The sequence below is a fragment of the Osmerus eperlanus genome, chromosome 5 (assembly GCF_963692335.1).
Source record: "Osmerus eperlanus chromosome 5, fOsmEpe2.1, whole genome shotgun sequence".
In the NCBI taxonomy this organism is placed as follows: domain Eukaryota; kingdom Metazoa; phylum Chordata; class Actinopteri; order Osmeriformes; family Osmeridae; genus Osmerus; species Osmerus eperlanus.
In genome coordinates this window covers 11,816,636-11,834,361 of record NC_085022.1, presented here as the reverse complement: position 1 = coordinate 11,834,361, position 17,726 = coordinate 11,816,636, and the positions used below count along the sequence as shown (strand labels likewise).

General features: G+C 44.6%; 1 protein-coding gene across 3 annotated transcripts in view; it reads right to left on the bottom strand.

Annotated features, from left to right (window-relative positions):
• The window catches only part of slco3a1a (solute carrier organic anion transporter family member 3A1a), a 40,025-nt gene that overhangs the window by 3,273 nt on the left and 19,026 nt on the right, over nt 1-17,726 (bottom strand). For all 3 annotated transcript variants that reach the window (XR_009930477.1, XM_062461641.1, XM_062461642.1), the window contains exons 3-6: nt 2,689-2,787; nt 2,322-2,591; nt 1,328-1,492; nt 880-1,078 (exon numbers count right to left, since the gene is read on the bottom strand). Coding sequence is in view for 2 of the 3 variants with exons in the window: in XM_062461641.1 (XP_062317625.1) it covers nt 880-1,078; nt 1,328-1,492; nt 2,322-2,591; nt 2,689-2,787 (733 nt within the window). In the remaining variant the exon portion in view is untranslated. The remainder of the gene's footprint in view (nt 1-879; nt 1,079-1,327; nt 1,493-2,321; nt 2,592-2,688; nt 2,788-17,726) is intronic.

Here is a 17,726-nt window from a genome sequence, read left to right as displayed (position 1 = left end):
GAGAGAAGGAGGGAGGGAGGGGGACAGAAAGAGGGAGGGAGACAGACAAGGAGGGAGAGAGAGGCAGAGGGAGGGAAGGAGGGAGAGAGAGAGGGCCAGAGGTAGAGAAAAAGGGAGGGAGACCGAGAAGGAGGGAGAGGGACAGAGGGAGGGAAAGAGGGAGGGAGGGAGAAAGGGACAGAGGGAGGGAGAGAGAGAGAGACACGGATGGACGGAGGGAAATAGGGAGGGAGGGAAAGAGAAGAAAAGAGAGAGATGGACAGAGGGAGGGGGAGAGGCAGAGTGAGGGAGAGAGAGAGAGAGAGGATAAGGGAGACATATAAAGGATTCAGGAAAAACCCATACTGTACTGCAATAAGTACTCCTTGAGATGGCTGCTTTAAGACAGTGTGATATCCGTTTTCCTTCCCCTTTGCTTTGTCTCTAGCCTATGTTGTACTGCATAGATTTATTAAGCATGCACATGTAATCAAGGGTTTGTTCCGACATGAGAAAGCCTGCAATTTCAGTATTCAAATATTAACAAGCTTGTGGCTAAGCAATGTCAGCTGTCTCCACCACCCTAAACACTTGTTTACATTAAGACCATTTAAAAAACTCATTATTCCCCATAGTGAAAAATATTATGTCAGGCTACGTTAACAGCACATTAGACACTTTGTGGAGAAAGACTTTTCTACTTATGAGAAGAAATTGTTTTTGTGATTAATTATAATTATGTAAACTGCTTACTGGTTACTACTGTAAATGAGCACTTAAATAATGTAATGTCACAATAACATAACACTACAATGAAGTACAGTGACTACATGGACACTCTTTCCCAAGCCCTCACAAACAGAAACGCTATGCATCGCAATAGGCACACAGGGTTCTTACTCGTTGCCATAGGCGACGGTCACCCCAGCGACAGGGCCGGTGTCACAGCCCAGGAAGAGGAAGGAGACGTAGCAGGCAGTGGATACCAGGTTGACTAGCATGGCCATACGGATGGCACCCAGCGCTGACAGATTCAGCTTCTTGACCAGCAAGCCCCCCAGGAAGATCCCCAGACACGCACAGGGAATAGCGGTCATACCTGTCAGGGGGGGACGGGGACGGACAGGGGAGACAGACCTGGTTAGCATACTGCAGTCTGTGTGTGTGTGTGTCTAATAGAGAGAAGGAAGAGAGAGGGAGAGCAAAAGAGAGAGGGAGCGAGAGGAAGAGAGAAACAGAGAGCGAGAGAGAGCGAGCAAGAGAGAGAGACGGAAATGGAGTGAGTGAGTGAGCGAGCGAGCGAGAGAGACAGAGAGAGACAGAGAGAAAGTGTTTTGGTGAAATCAACCTAAGAGTTGATTGGCGGAGGAGGTGGTGAGGTTGAACTGCTGCTCAAGGTATTTCCCCAGGAACGCAGCGAAGCCGGCGACCACGCCGATTTCCATGCAGGCTGCCAGGGTGATGCAGGTGAACACTGGGTTGGAGAGGAGGTGCTTGGTAACCTTGGGGATCACTGTTGAGGAGAGGAGGAAGAGCAAAGACACTTAACGCCACAAAATTGACAAGATTCTAAGCCCTGCGGTATTCTAAGCCCTGCGGTATGTAGCTATTTTGTGTCACTAAAGGAAAGTAAACTGTCAGTTTCTTCTCCCATCATATTACATTACATTAAGTCATTTAGCGAACGCTCTTATCCAGAGCGACTTACAGTAAGTACAGGGACATTCCCCCCGAGGCAAGTAGGGTGAAGTGCCTTGCCCAAGGACACAACGTCATTTGACATGGCCTGGAATCGAACCAGCAACCTTCTGATTATTAGCCCGATTCCCTAAACGCTCAGCCATCTGACCCCATATCAACCCCTCCAGTGATTTGGTTTGTCCAGGTGTGGCAGCTAGCGCCTAGTGGGACAAAAGTGGGTTGGATCCAGGTGTGCTACGTAAAACATGTAGAGATAGTAGGAACGCCAGGTGAGGTGGATTGATTGGATTTATTTATTTATGTGTGTTTGGCATACCCAAAAGGAAGGTCACTAAATATGCCTGTCCTAGATTCCCTAGTGCATACCTCCGATACTTTGTGCGTGAATTCAAGGTCAGTCGGTACATTTGTGAATGATTGTGTTGCTACTAACTAACTGTGGCAATTTGTTTTTATAAACAAAGTTGTAACTATTGGGAAACCTGTGTTATAATCAGCACCATGGTCACTGAGGAGTCCTGATATGACACAGGGATGCGTGTTGGCAAACACAGGTCATTGTACATTTATCCGTGTGTGGATAACAAGCTGATCTAGTGACAGTAGCCATTTGTAATTAGCGTTGTGTCGGTTGTTCCTACCTCGGAGCTGCTGACAGCAGGTGGGGCTGTTGGTCGGCTCGTGATTATGCGCCACACCATTGCTGGGCTTGGGCTTGTAGTCCATGGAGGTGGAAGGGGAGAGCATAGCCTGCTCACTTTCCCCCCCGTCCTCCCCATCCCGGCGAGGCAGAGACTGGGGGAAGCCAAACATGAAGAGGGCTGAGAAGAACAGTAAGGCACCACACAGGAGGAAACCCCCCCACCAAGCCCCAATCCACCGAGGGTCGTCAGGGGTGATGGTCAGCCGACCTGTGGCAAGGGAACACAAAGTTAGCACAAATGACCAAGACACGACACAAACCGCTAAACTGGATTTAGTTTAGGCAGACTTGGAACAGTGTCTCACTGGTGTCTATAAAGACAGCGTCCACGTAGAACTTGGTACAGAGAGATCCCAGGATGAAGCCACAGGCGGGCCCAAACACCAAGGTAGAGAAGAGGATTCCTGCAAGGAAACACAGAAGATATAATTAAATGATAGAATGAATCTATAATCTGTTTCAGAAGGATAAGGCATTACATACCTGTCAAGGCAGCTTTAATGTTTTTTCATGCCATGATACTCTCTCACTTATCCTACTGTGTTACTGTATGGGGCCAAGCCTCCCAGACAACAGTCAAACCCATCATATCATTAAACGAACAGGCACTGAAAATAATGGATCAGAAACCAACAATGTGGAAACCACTGTTTGATTGTACAGAATCATTTTGATAGCTTTATTAAGTTCTCTTTTCTTAAACTGACTTTTAAATGCACAAATAATCTAGCTCCAGCAGTACTCTGTCCTTTTGTGACAAAAACAAATACAAGGAGAGTGGCCACTAGGGGAGCAGTGGGTGGCAACTGCATAGCAGAGGGGCGCAAAAACCACTTTCGTCCAGTCATGTTTTTCAGTGATAGGGACCCATTTTTTTAATGATTTACCCACTGGAATAAAAACACAAACCGAACTGAAAACATTTAATAGAAAGGTGAAACACTGGCTGAAAGAAAACCAAACATGTAGCCACTGAGTCAGGTCCATAAATGCAGGAGCACACACATGCACACACTGTTGTCCCTGTTGTACTGTATTGTCTGTGCTAGATGCCTGGCTGTTTGCGATTGGCTGCAAAGGTTCACCCCGCGGGGCGGGGTCTGGGTATGGGAGCTAAACATGTAGCGGCCCGGGCCCAAAAAATATTTACAAAAAAATCAGTTATCACTTATCAATGAATAACACCTCTTAGCACGTTAAACTCTCAACAACATTCACATAGCCAAATACCATTTTAGTGCAATCTAGTGTATTCCTCTCTCAGCCACAAGGTGGCGCATTTGTTTTACTGTCAATTCAGGCAGTACACAAGACACCAATTAGAAAACATTACCAAGTTCTAGAAACCGTGTCAACTTGCAGATAGAGCATCCTGATCAAAGCACGCTAGCTGACTGACAAATCAAAACAAATGTGTAGAGGTATTGCCATTGTAAAGGATGTTGATGAAACTGAGTAGCTTTGAGCTAATGGATAACTACATAGACAAACCTCACAGAGTCTCAGACACAGCAGCTATTCTGAGAGAAAAAGGCAATATAGTCCACACACAACAGGGCAATAGCTGGTCTACATAGAAACATAATCTCCTCAGTTTGAGGGGAGCTAGCTACAAAGCTAATGTACTCCAAATCTAATGGAGTGGACAGCTGGAGTTTCAATATGTAGCCTGGTCAGTCACAAATCCTCATTAAAAACGGCTATCTGTCAGGGGGGCAGGAGCCTGGCACAATGACTCACACACAGGGGCAGACGCACTGACATCAGGAAAACCTACCTGGCACTCTTCATCTCAGCCACCAGTATCTCCTATTCCAATAACTCGTTTGACTGCATTAAAGGGATGCTTGAGGTGGGCACAATATGCAACTGGACTCTTTTAGAGATGATACCAGGACTAATTAACACAAACATCAAATCAAATTTGTAACAACTGACATGCATTGATCAAATACATTTCTATGAAAGAAAACGTGATGCAAAACAAGATCCTCGGAACGCAAAAAGTGGCGCTCTCGATTAAAATGCTGGAAACACTTAGTGGATGAGGTGCGGCATTAGGCCCTGGCTGGGTCGACTAATTGTCCTGATTCAGAAAGAGATGCTCTGAAGCAGTCGCACATCACGCTGTTCCAGATGATTCTACCGCATTTCAGCTCCATTAATGAGCTGGAAGCAGGGTGGGGAGGGAACTCACACTGAGACCGCCAGCCGCCCCACATTAGCCTCATGCTGGCTCCCGGTCGGCCAGCATCACCCCTACCAGGAGGGAGGCTCCAGTCAGCAGGACAGATGTTACTCATACGCCCCGAGCAGGCAATTAATGAGCATACATGGAAACGTGACTCAATTTCACCATTCAGGAAAATACATCTTCCTGGAAAGCTGCTGTGTGGAGAGCGCTGCCTTTAGATGCTAAGAATCAACACATGTGCTCAGCAAGCCTGACAGGAGTGTCACGTCCGTATAACATCACACCTCACGCGTCGATGAGCTTTCTCCGATGCGAAAGAGCAGGCCGAACAGGTTGCCTCTTATTATTCGATCCTGACGTGGGTCGTTTGGGTCACTTACTCGGCAAACGGAAGACAAAAAGAAGAGTTTGTGTTTGCTCGCTGCGAATGAGAAACATAGCCTCCTCCCGAGGCCTTCAGCGACTCCCAGTTGTCAGGACAGATGACGGTAAGACCAACCTGGTATGTTGGCTTCGGGTAAACAGTAAAGCAGCCACACTAGTACCAGCCCTAGGACTCCATGGTACATCAGGGTCCTGCTCTGGTCCAGTATGGCCCTGGGGCTTTAGGCTAGGTCCATTTTATGCTCACTTGAATCCTACATATACAGGACATTATTGGGTTGCTAAAATACTATGCTTAGCTTACAATTTTAATAGTTGTATTCACTAACATAGGGAGTCAGGTGGCTGAGCGGTTATGGAAGCGGGCTAGTAATCTGAAGGTTGCCAGTTCGATTCCCGGGCGTGCCAAATGACGTTGTGTCCTTAGGCAAGGCACTTCACCCTTGGGGAGAATGTACCTGTACTTACTGTAAGTTGCTCTGGATAAGAGCGTCTGCTAAATGACAATGTAAATGTAAACATGACACTTTATTGCTTTTAAGTCTATGTGGTACGGCCACACTGTCCAACATAAGTTGAGTGAAGGAAAGGAAGGGTTTCAGGGATGTTAAAGGATACCAATGAAATTCACTGTGGGTGTGCTTGCTAACTGAACTGTGGTGCATCAAATTAGTGTGGTGCGGTCTATGTTTCATGAGTTTCCTTAGAAACCGTGTGTTGTCTCGTCATAGCAACACCACTATTTCTTTCACCACAGGAAGCCTCAAAGAGGAAACACCTACCAGGAGATGATGGCAATGAGTCCAAAACCAGAGACTAAAAATGTTTAGGTCTCTCATTCTCAGTTTCATTTTTTCCCCTATCTCTGTTTCTCTCTTTTTCTCTGCCGCTTGTGTTTTCAGACACATAGTCTCCTTGGTAATAACATGACTACATTTTCCTATCACCAGCACAGGCAGCTCTTAACTGTGTAAGGACCATGCACTAGGTTCATTCAACAGTTACTAAACATGCAAACTGTACGATTTCAGACTTGAACATAGTTCTCTCGAAGATGAATTTAATATTTTTCAGCAGGTTGAATCATTCCACACAATGATAAAATGTTGAGATGTTTACCAGTCCATCTCTACTACTTAAAAACATAACCAAGCTATCTGCACAACTGTAACCCACTGCCCCCAATGGAAATATTATCTGGTTGACAGGAGATGGACAAACGTATTTTTAGAACAGTCTGAAGATATGTTTTTGTGAAGCACAAGATCTGCTCCTCTCCAGACAAGCAGGTGCATCTAACAGACCCTTAAAAACTCTCTCTCTCTCTCTCATTCATTTTCCATCTGTTTCCATGTCTCTGTTCTCATATGACTCAAGTAGGTATCCAGTTATACAAGCAGGTGGAATCTAGTCATAAGAGAAAGGTCATTTGAAAGAAACCCCCTACACCTAGTCAAACACACACATACTGATATTTAATAAGCAAGAAGAAGAAACTAGGAACTCTCCAAGAAGGCATTGTTCTTAGACAGTGTAGTTGGTCATCATCATCTAGATGTTATTTGACAGTGCATTGGACATCCTATTCCTATCCTCGAGCAGTCCTGTTATGGAATAAGTACAAAACAAACTAATTTGTTCCTGTTTTATATCCCCAAGCCTTTGAGCATCCTGTGAATAATACTCTCAGCAGAGCATTGCCGACGTAATTCAATAACAAAGCTGGGCTCTTGTGCTTTTGTCTGCCTCTAATTTGCTTAGAGACCAGTAGAATAGGCCCCTCAAGCTGCTGCTTATAAGTCATGTCTTATAGTTATATTAATTAACCAGGAAGCCCACCCTATGACCTGTGCAATCCACTGTGCAATAAAAATGAAAATGTTTGCCTTTTTAAACTCAATGATTGAACAGAATAAATAGCTGTGTCTCTGAACACAAAGGAGTTTGGCTAGGAAACCTTGGTCACTATGCATAGCTCAATTCGTGGCAGAGCCCTACTCCCATAATATTTCAGAAGATCTAGTATTCTGGGGATATTAATCTAGAATATCATTTAGCGGTACGAGCATGTTTAACGGTGTACCATTAATCTCAACATGATAGCAGCTTTATCCCCATTCTTAGCAATTAGAGCACAGACCTGGGACCACTTTTACAGGGACTTTCAGTTTATTGAGCTCCTTCTAATTGCTCGTCCAAACACAGTGCAAAGATTAAACCATAATACACCCCATAAACAACAGTCGCCTGACCAACTCTGCTCCTTACAAGATCGCCGTGGAGCCCAGGAGGACAGAGTCAAGGCAGACATCTGCGACATCTTAAAGAACCTACATTTAACCTAACATCCACACTCTAAAGATGACAGAGTGCTGGAATGTGTTGCACGTAAGCCTGCAGTAACACAGTGGCATTAAAAATGCACACAGATGTACGCTTAGCGAACCAAAATGAACAGGGGTTTTCTTTCGGGCACAGACAATCAAAGGTAATATGTTTACATTCAGTGCAGCGTTGGGGAGGATGATACGACGTGTTTGGTTGAATAAAGACTCTAGTGGGGCAAGATTGTCAGAGACATGGCATGGAGAAATGGCTGCTGCCATGAGCTGTGTTTACGTCTCGTTCTCACTGTGCAGAGGAGATTCCATGTTCTCCTTCATTAATCCAGCTCAAGTTTGCTTGGTAATCCTCTGAGCTCAATCAGAGCTTGAGGACACAGGGCGATGTGGGAGTCCAAACAACGGCACGTGCCACTTTCACAGGGGGGCCAGATTGAGGCCGGGTGTAAGAGGGATCCAAAACTGACCGAGGATCAGGAGACTGCCAGGCATTTCGATTTTCACGTCTCTGCGGTAATCAAGGGAATGTCTTCCACACATGACCACAGACACGACAGGAAAGGGGGACTAGAATGGATGAGAATGGGCCAGAGGGTTAGCATGACTTCACAGGGTTACAGGTCAAAGCACTGGACCGAACGTCACAGCTGCCTAGTATTGTTTCACGGATTTCCAGACCTTCACAAACACCAGCCAGCAGCACAGCGCAGATCTGGGATGAGTGAGAACACAAACAATGTTGGCACTCCAAAAATACTTGATGGGAAATGGATTGAGATAACCTGAACCAATTGTAAACACGCCTCTACCGATGTGTAAAGACCGCAGACTGTAAATCCAAACATCTTTCAAACAAACATCCTCTCCTTGCGCTAACTAAAGCCAGGCCACAACATCCTCCAACCAGTAAACCACCCAGACAGCAGGGCTTTGACCTTATAAAGACTTTGAGGAGAATGCAGAGGAAAAGCCCTAAATGGAAGTGTAGAGCCTTTGAGACTCAGGGCACAGGCCCTTTTCTGCCTGCTGTGTGAAACAAACTGACAGGGAACAACATTCATGCTGACAGCTAATGAAAAGGAGCGGACAGTTTTGCGACAGAGAGAAACCATAATCGGGCAGGGCATCGCAAACAACGAATTATGTGTCAGAAAGCTGCTAACACCGTGAGGCCAGACAACACAGATTTTTGGAGATGTCACACACAACATGCTTTACTCTCTCCCCCCCCAAAGCTCTCCCACCATCAAACAGCAACTGAGGTCATAAAATAAAAAGGCTGCTTATGTTCAGAATTTCTTAGGTATTCTAGGGGTAGTGATTTTTTGGTGCACATTCCGCTGATAAGGATGCAATCGCTCCAGCAGGGTATCTAAAGTACGAAGTATTGTGTAAAACAAAACGTTTCAATCAAAGTGATTTGAATTGTAATTGCAAGGAGTAAGAGCTGATGAAGCATGACTATGTTTCATCCCACCACCTCTACAGACCCGGGACTTGTCCTATACCATAAAATATAACTAAATTCACTTGAGAAGGCTATTCAGTGACTCAGGACAGATAAAGTCAGTAATGTCAGCAATGTAAGTGTTCGTTTACCCTGCAGCTCTTTGGTGAGTGGAGTATTAAGGGGATGCAAGTGCATTTTTAACAGTTTCTTAAGTCAACCTCACTTTGTGTCGATTAGGTCAGGTCCAGGGGTCTCATTTATAAAACTGTGCTTAGGATTCTTACTAAAAGTGTACGTACGCCCAAAAGCCTAAAATGGCGTACGCCCCCCAAAAAATCCGATTTATAAAACCGTGCGTACGCACACCTGTAAGCAATGTTCCCTTTATAAATCACAGACTACCCACAAGTGTGCGTACGTGAATCTGCATTTCACCCCGCCCTGAACACGCCCATTTTTAACCATAAATGGTCAATGCAAAGCACCTCATGAACAATCGCATGACCCTGGCATGCGATTGTTCTTCACGGTGAATCATGGCGCATGACAACTTCTTAGACACTGTTAACCTATTGGTGGAGGCCCGAAAACCACATTATTTGGTGGCCGTTGGATCACCAATTAAAAAAAAACAGTGCGAGTGTCGTCAACTGTGCCAGTGATACCGCAAATCCAGATACAATTTGAAAACAAAAGTGTTTTGTTATGAAGTAGTCTATTGAAGTCTGGACTGATAACGAGGACGTAGAGTGTAGCGATTGCGCGGGATCTTAACGACTGTATTTCCAGTTTTTGACATATGATGATATATGCACAGTATTAAAGAAATATATTTAGTTATACAATGTGTTCTGCAGTTATCTAAAGGTAGGATATGTGATGTTATCCTGTATTCCATGCAGTCGGGCTCGGGCATCTCCGCCTCCTACATCCCGTAGTGGATAATCTGATGGTGAGACATACAGCGCTGAATTTTGATTTAAAATTTGAGTTGGATTGTACAAGGTGTTTATGGAACAATTATCAGTCAGTACAAGCGCAAATAACACTGCTGGATTTAATCTTCATGATAATTATGAAATCGAGTGAAAAAAACGTGTGTAAGGAAAACAATATATATAAATATTACGAGTAATGTTCTTCCCACATTCACTTTCTGCAGTCTGACTACAGTACGGTCATCTGCGTCGCCAATTCCAACTGCTTCCAAAATGTGCGTAGGCCTACGGCAGGGTCAGAGTTTGCGTGGAGGACCGCACATTCTCCCGTCAAGTTTGTTTTTTATAAATCACAACCTTTGCGTGGAAAGTGGCGTAAGCACATTTTCAGCCCCGTTTTGTGCGTACGCAAGCTTTACCCCTGGCCAGGTGAAACATGACAGTTTTTAGAGCTCACCACTCTGCTGAGAGATTTCTGTCTCTTCCACTAAACAGGCTCGAAACAATTTTAATGGGTGGCACTGGTGCTCCCAACCACTGAGCACCCGACAAAGTTTTTACAGCACAGCACCACAACAAAAAAAATTATGTTAAACCAGGGCTGCCAACTCTCACGCATTGGCCGTGAGACACACGCATTTCAACCAGTTCACACGCTCTCACGCCACACCTTGTATTTCTCACGTTGAGAAGGCAACGCCAACAAAGTGCGAATTATACAATGATAATCTAGGCCCTAGATTATCATTGTATAATTCGTAAAAGAGGACGTCCTCTTTTACCCGGACATGTCCTCTTTTCGAGACCTAAAAAATGTGTCCGGCAGGGATTCCTAAATTGTCTGGGATTTTGCCTCGTCAGATATTTGTGTTTCTCTGGGTCTTTCACAAACTATTACGCCCTTACAAGTTTTAGAAAGGGTATCTTCCTTACGTTCCACCTTCTTGCGCGAGCTGTGACTCTAGAGAGAACTGTCATTTCGATCAGATAGTGCGGCAGCACCCCCCACACACACACACACCCCTCCCCGCCGACGCGAAGTGTCCTCTTTTTCACAAACTCAAATCTGGTCACCCTAGATAATCGGGGGGCGGTCAGCTTCTTCTCCAGGACGTAAAGTTATATTTACGATTACAGGTAAGAACGATATATAAATGTATCGACCCCCCGGTGGTTTTTACCTCTTTTAGGGGGGGGGGGGGGGGGGAAGTCTTAATTAGGGGGGTCAAACCCCCCCCAAACCCCCCCAAACCCCCTCAAACCTCCCCCGTAATTCGAACCCTGAACGCCAACCAAGTAGTCCTGCTAACGTTGTAAACAGTAGCCTAATGGACGAGGCAGGAGTTGGCAGCCCTGATGTTATAGATTTATTTTGCACGCTTGTTAGCTCCTTTTAATGTGACAACGGTGCGCAGTGACAAGGAGTGACTGGCAGCTAATACTAACCAATCTAAAATCTGCATTAAAGTTTAGAACATACAGATTATGTTTAATTCAGGGCTCTCAAAACTCACGCATTTGCAGTGAGACTCACGCATTTCAACCATTTCACGCGCTCTCACGCAACACCTCGGATTTCTCACGCTGAGAAGTAGGCCTAAGGAATAGCTTGTCCCGCTATATTCCCAGCTAACACATGACGTTGCGGCAACGTTGCCAGTAAGTGCTCAGTTGGTAACCCGCGACGTTACCTTCTGGCAACGTCGTGGCAACGTCGTAGCTACGTTATAAAGGGAATGTTGCCAGTTGGTCCCATGGACAACGTTGCCACGACGTTGTACCTTGGTCGGCTGGTTACGTTATTTTTAGACCCGTGGGCAACGTTGCCGCGACGTCGTACCTTGGTCGGCTGGTTACGTTATTTGTTGGTCCCCTGGACAACGTTGCCGCGACGTCGTACCTTGGTTGGCTGGTTACGTTATTTTTTGGTCCCCTGGACAACGTTGCCGCGACGTTGTACCTTGGTCGGCTGGTTACGTTATTTTTTGGTCCCCTGGACAACGTTGCCGCGACGTTGTACCTTGGTCGGCTGGTTACGTTATTTTTAGACCCGTGGGCAACGTTGCCGCGACGTCGTACCTTGGTCGGCTGGTTACGTTATTTGTTGGTCCCCTGGACAACGTTGCCGCGACGTCGTACCTTGGTCGGCTGGTTACGTTATTTTTTGGTCCCCTGGACAACGTTGCCGCGACGTTGTACCTTGGTCGGCTGGTTACGTTATTTTTAGACCCGTGGGCAACGTTGCCGCGACGTCGTACCTTGGTCGGCTGGTTACGTTATTTGTTGGTCCCCTGGACAACGTTGCCGCGACGTCGTACCTTGGTCGGCTGGTTACGTTATTTTTTGGTCCCCTGGACAACGTTGCCGCGACGTTGTACCTTGGTCGGCTGGTTACGTTATTTTTTGGTCCCATGGACAACGTTGCCGCGACGTTGTACATTGGTCGGCTAATTACCTTATTTTTAGACCCGTGGACAACGTTGCCGAGACGTTGTACCTTGGTCGGCTGGTTACGTTATTTTTTGGTACCATGGGTTAAGTTGCGGCTAAGTCGCTCTTTGGTCGCAGGACAACGGATCTCGAGTGCATATAGTGGTTTATCCAGAGATGGAGAGATCACACTGGACTGCTCTCAGTTCTGACACTTTTGCAATGTACCCATAGTCTACATGAATTTCAATCACACACAATATTAAATGTTGCACCCAGCACGTATAAATGTAGACAATGCATGTAATTCATGTGCAGCTCAGCCCCAGCATGTCATTGGTCATCAATTTTCTCATATGCAGAAACATAGCTTTAATAAATAAGACTGAATCTGGAAAATAATTTAGTCTTTCATTCTTTACTATAAACATGTACAAAAGCAATCAATGTGTGATGTGTAACATGATTAAGCAAACATTCTTTGTATAGCACACCAAAGCTGTATGACACACAATGCAAATTTGTGCTCCAATAATTTTTGTGATACAAAATTGTTAAATGTGACCAAAAGGTAAGCGACTCTTAAGAGTTTCATTTCCAAAGACAAGTCATCACAGAATATTACAATTCTTCCTTAGCAAACCTGCCCCTCAGTCTGCCCCTGAGCAACAACTTTGCGCATGCCCATTTCAACGCATCGCTCAAATTGGGGTTTCAGAAGAGATTTTGCAGGGGTTCAACACCGTCTTGTACGCATTGGATTTCAACTGGAAATTAGCTACTTCAAAGGTGAGTTTCTTTACAGAAATATATAAACATATTTTAAGAAATTTGATGGGGCATACTTATACGTATATGTTTGAAATGTAGGCCATTTAGCCTGTTTATGTGCTATCAGATTCACATTGTTTACGTTAGGATTTCGATAGCTACAGTACAGTAGAGGTTACTGTAAACCCTCCAGAAAGTTATGTTGAAATACTGAAAATGCATAGGCCTACATGTTTTCAAAGTTTAGCTTCTCACAAATCACCCACAAAAGAATCAGTAAAAATAAACGTTCAGAACTGTTAAAAAACCTTGTCCCAAAATAGTTTATTTACAGTAGCCCGGAATTTTCAAAGACTGGAGCTAGCGTGGCTGATCACGTTTTAATCACAGCAATGGCGTCTATAAAAGTATCATGTCACTAATTTTTCCAATTTGTACATGACATCTTTTTTTGGATAAGTTTATTCGTTTTAACCTTTTAGATGCGTGAGTTTTAAATATTTCCGACGCTTCCACCAGTTATTTTTCCAAAACGGCAGCTAGGTTGCTTTAATTAGCTTCCGTTACCTAGCAACCTAGCATAATACTCGTAGCAATGCTACTACCTGCTAGTGTTACTTGTTAGCCTACTAATTGTAAATTTTGAAGCCATACTATAGCGTTTGTCATATAGTTTTTGTCTATCGGAAAACAGTCGGTTGGAATGTTCAGAATCACACATGTGCGACGCTACGATGTGGGGCCCTGCTTTCGAACGATCACATATGTGCAATGCTACTCCTTTTATATCAATATGCTATAACTATGTACATAAACTACATTCCATTTTCATTTCTGTACAGATTATCCTACCACCGTCACACGGCCTAGCACTGTGTCCCTGGGAAATGATGGTAAAGTAATGAATGACCGTTTAAAACAGTGACAATAATTGTATGAGCCATGGCAACCTAAAGGCTATGTTTTGAAGCAAAAGCATGACTTAAAACTTTTGCATCACCAGATTCCATACCCCTAGATGTCAACTCTGGTCTGGTGGAGGTGAACCAATTGGGGGCCCAGGAAAACAGCTGGCAGCCAGGCAAGTGCAAATATAAAACACTCAAAAAAATATATGCTTTGTATACAACCATTCAAGGTAACATTTGTTATTTACATAAATGTTACAGCTAATCTAGAAGAACCACAGTGTATGCCAATCATGCTAACTCTTGTAAACTTGTTTTACTTGTCTTTAATGACAGACACATTACAGGTTATGCTCCAGAAGATGGAGAGAGGAGAACCAGCGAGAGGCTCTCCTATTCAGGCGACTACAGGGCAGACACACTGCCAGTGCCAGTGATGGACCTACAGGTGGCCCAAACACAGGCTGAACTCCAAGACGCCTTAAGCGAGGAGCGCCTTAAGGTGCTGGAGTTGCGAAAGAGAGTGGTAAGTGTTTGGAGATGCCATGAACTATGGCTTACACGCAGCGTTCAACGTTCACATTGGTGCTGACAATAAGTTCATGACTTCTAATTCCAGACGCTGTGATGAAGTGGAAGACGGGACTGGGAGAGAAAGCTGTGGAGCTCCTCATAGAGGAGACACTCAAACACAACCCGGCAGCCCGTTCAAAACAAGCCAGGTGAATGAATCATGATTGCAGCTTCCATATCCAACCTTTCACATGGCTATGTGACACAAATCTAGAATCACATGTTTTTTTGATGATGTATATTATTTTAGATGTGATTTTTTTATGACTTGTATAGCGCCTTTTTACACGTGCAATTATGTTGATAGAACACTAACTTATTTTGTGCTTCATTGTCAGGGCCAACAGACAGGACCTGTAGCGGGGACAGGCAGAAGATTTTAATTCACTGTTTGGCACTTTGTTTGAAATAAAATGACAATGTTACATGGAAATGCTGCCTTGTTTATGATTAGCTGGAGTTAGGCTACACATCACACAAACCTCCTAAAGTTGGCTACCATGTAGCCTATTATACAAGAACAAGTAGCATTTTGGGCAAATGAGGTCTGCATATGAACCGCCCCAATATAAGCAGTAGAATTGAGAAATATAGGTTACTTAGTTAACGTTGCAGTTACGGACTGGCAACGTCACAAAATTACGTTGCTAGGAGGTCGCGGTTACGGACTGGCAACGTCGGAAAATGACGTTGCTAGGAGGTCGCCGTTACGGACTGGCAACGTCGGAAAATGACGTTGCTAGGAGGTCGCGGTTACAGACTGGCAACGTCGGAAAAATAACGTTGCCACGACGTCGCGGTTACGGACTGGCAACGTCACAAGATTACGTTGCGGTTACGTTCTGGCGTCCCACAGATGCACGGTCCCGCAACGTCGCCAAAGACGTTGCGGCAACGTATGTTTGGTCATCGAGTGACGTTGCGGCAACGTAAGGGCAACGTAACTGTGTTAGCTGGGTTAGCGAGCGTACTTTTAAAGAAAACATCACAACAAACCCGACAAGGTAGTGACTGTAGGACTAAAGACTGACTTCAGTCTGTTCAGTTAGCTCATATTAAAAACATCCTAGTGATATCTTTCAGAGATGAGGGGGCTGAGCTACAAATGTTCCTATTGTCCTGTAAGGGACAAACTACTGTATGCATAGTGTATAGTCAAGGGCGGTTTTAGGCACGGGCGGACCGGGCAGCCGCCCGGGGCGGCGTTTTTTCATGTCACGTGGGAGGCGCACGAGCATAAAATAAATAAATAAAAATCTCTGCGCCGCGAAGCGGTTTTCTCTTTTCTATCATTTCACTGTGTGGGGAATTGGCAAATTGGCGCCCCCTTCAGGCAGCGGCAGGCACCCTTGCTTGCTGAGAAGGTGCCGTGCACAGAAGCTGTGTGAAAAAAGGGGAGAGGGACAGACTGCTCATCTTACTGGGTCTCCCAAATGGAACGGACAATTCATAATATTATAAATATAGGCCTAAAGTTCCTGCACATTTTTGTTTTTTTTTAATTGTGTGAAATGGCGAATTAAAAAAAAATGGGTATAAGCTAACTCTTACGTTTGTTAGCCTTTTTGCTATGATGCTTGCTATGCAACAACAATATTTCGGTTTTAACTCAACAAACACGAGATAACATTTCACCATAATAGTGTGCTTTGCAACAAAACTGTAACAAGTTCAGTTATTATTTATTTTCATTATTTAGGTTAGGCCCTGTAATTAGCCAACGGAATTTTCAAATCTGTAGGTAGTTTCAAAGACGAACATTTGCTATTTACTACAACTATATTTCGTGACAAAGTATAGTTTAACGTCATAACTAAAAGTGTTCCTCCCTAAAAGTTATATTAATATAGCATGTAATAACAGACATTTAGCGTGTAAGGGCATGTTTATGTTAGGGGGGGGGGGGGCGCGGGGGGGGTGTGGGTGGCGCGGGGGGGGGGGGGCGCGGGGGGGGGGGGGGCGCGAAGGGCGTCTCGCCCTGGGTGTAATTCAATGTAGAACCGCCACTGTGTATAGTTCTAGACTTATGTATGCCTGCATCACGAATAGAATAAGACTCATGACAAACTGACAGCAGACAGCTGATACCTTAGTAATAAATGGCAAGAGCATTCACCCAACTCTTTAGGCTTAATCCTTCGCTCCATAGGGTGCAACTTTCACTTTATTTTTTGACCTGTTAATACTGTTTGGGTTTTCAGCGTATTATGGAACTAAATATTTCCTCTCAACATCCTACTCAACCGAAGACTTAAGCTGGCTTTCTTGACCTTCAATTCATTGATGGGGGAATCGAACCGGCAACCTTCTGACTACCAGCCCGATTGCCTAACCGCTCAGCCACCTGACTCCCAGACTCCCTATTATAGGCTTCATTTAGTGCATAAAGAAAACATTTCTATAGGGTCAGCAATTTTAGACCAAGCCAAGAGTATTAAAAAAATAAGGCGGGAGACTGCAAGTAAAATCACTGTCCTTCTGCCAAGGTACTGGACAGATGTTTAGTAGTAACATATTTTTAAGACACTCTTGGTGTCTTGCTGCCCAGACCCTGAAATCTACTGGTCACACAGACTAACTCAGTTGAAAAAGCTTCAATGTCTCCTAAAGTAGCTTGGTACGATTTCTTTCTCTGGAAATTGGGGGATGTGTAGGTAGCTGCAATTGTGGAGAGAGCTGAAAAGACACCAGCCACTAGCTTGTTTGCTTTCTTGATATCTTAGCACTAAATGACTAAGTTTTTATGTGTTAAGACTGAATCCAGAATTGAACGGTGTGCTTAAAGAATCTGTGCAACATACAGATAACCACAGAGGAAAATGTAAGGGGTGAAATATTAAGGAGTGCGTTGTACTATACATCTTTAAATATCTGACAAGTCAACGAAAGAATAGGTTAAAATGTAAAACGTGTGAATTTTTACATTCTCGGCAGCCTGATGTATATGTCACCAGGCTTTAATGATACTAGCATTCCTGTCTAGTAACCTATCCACCCATCTAACTGCAATATTGACTGTGCTGGTAGTGTAAAGGGGAACAGAGTGTTCCATGTCCAAGTTCAGAAGACTGCAAACGTATTGCCCAGTCCCACTTCTCTATCTCAGTCAACCTCAGTGGTGGACTCTATCTGTATCTATCTGAGGGGCAGGGGCGAAAAAAAGGGCACCAGCTGCATATGGTGGGGCACAGGGGCGTTGTTAGACATGACGCTACTGGGGCACAGACCCCTCATTTGAGCTACTCATACTACTCATTTATTCTAAGCTTGCTCAAGAAGTATGCAATACAATGCATTATAAAAACTTCCCTTGCTTAATCCAGTATATGTCCAGTTCAGGGCTGTAAATTTGA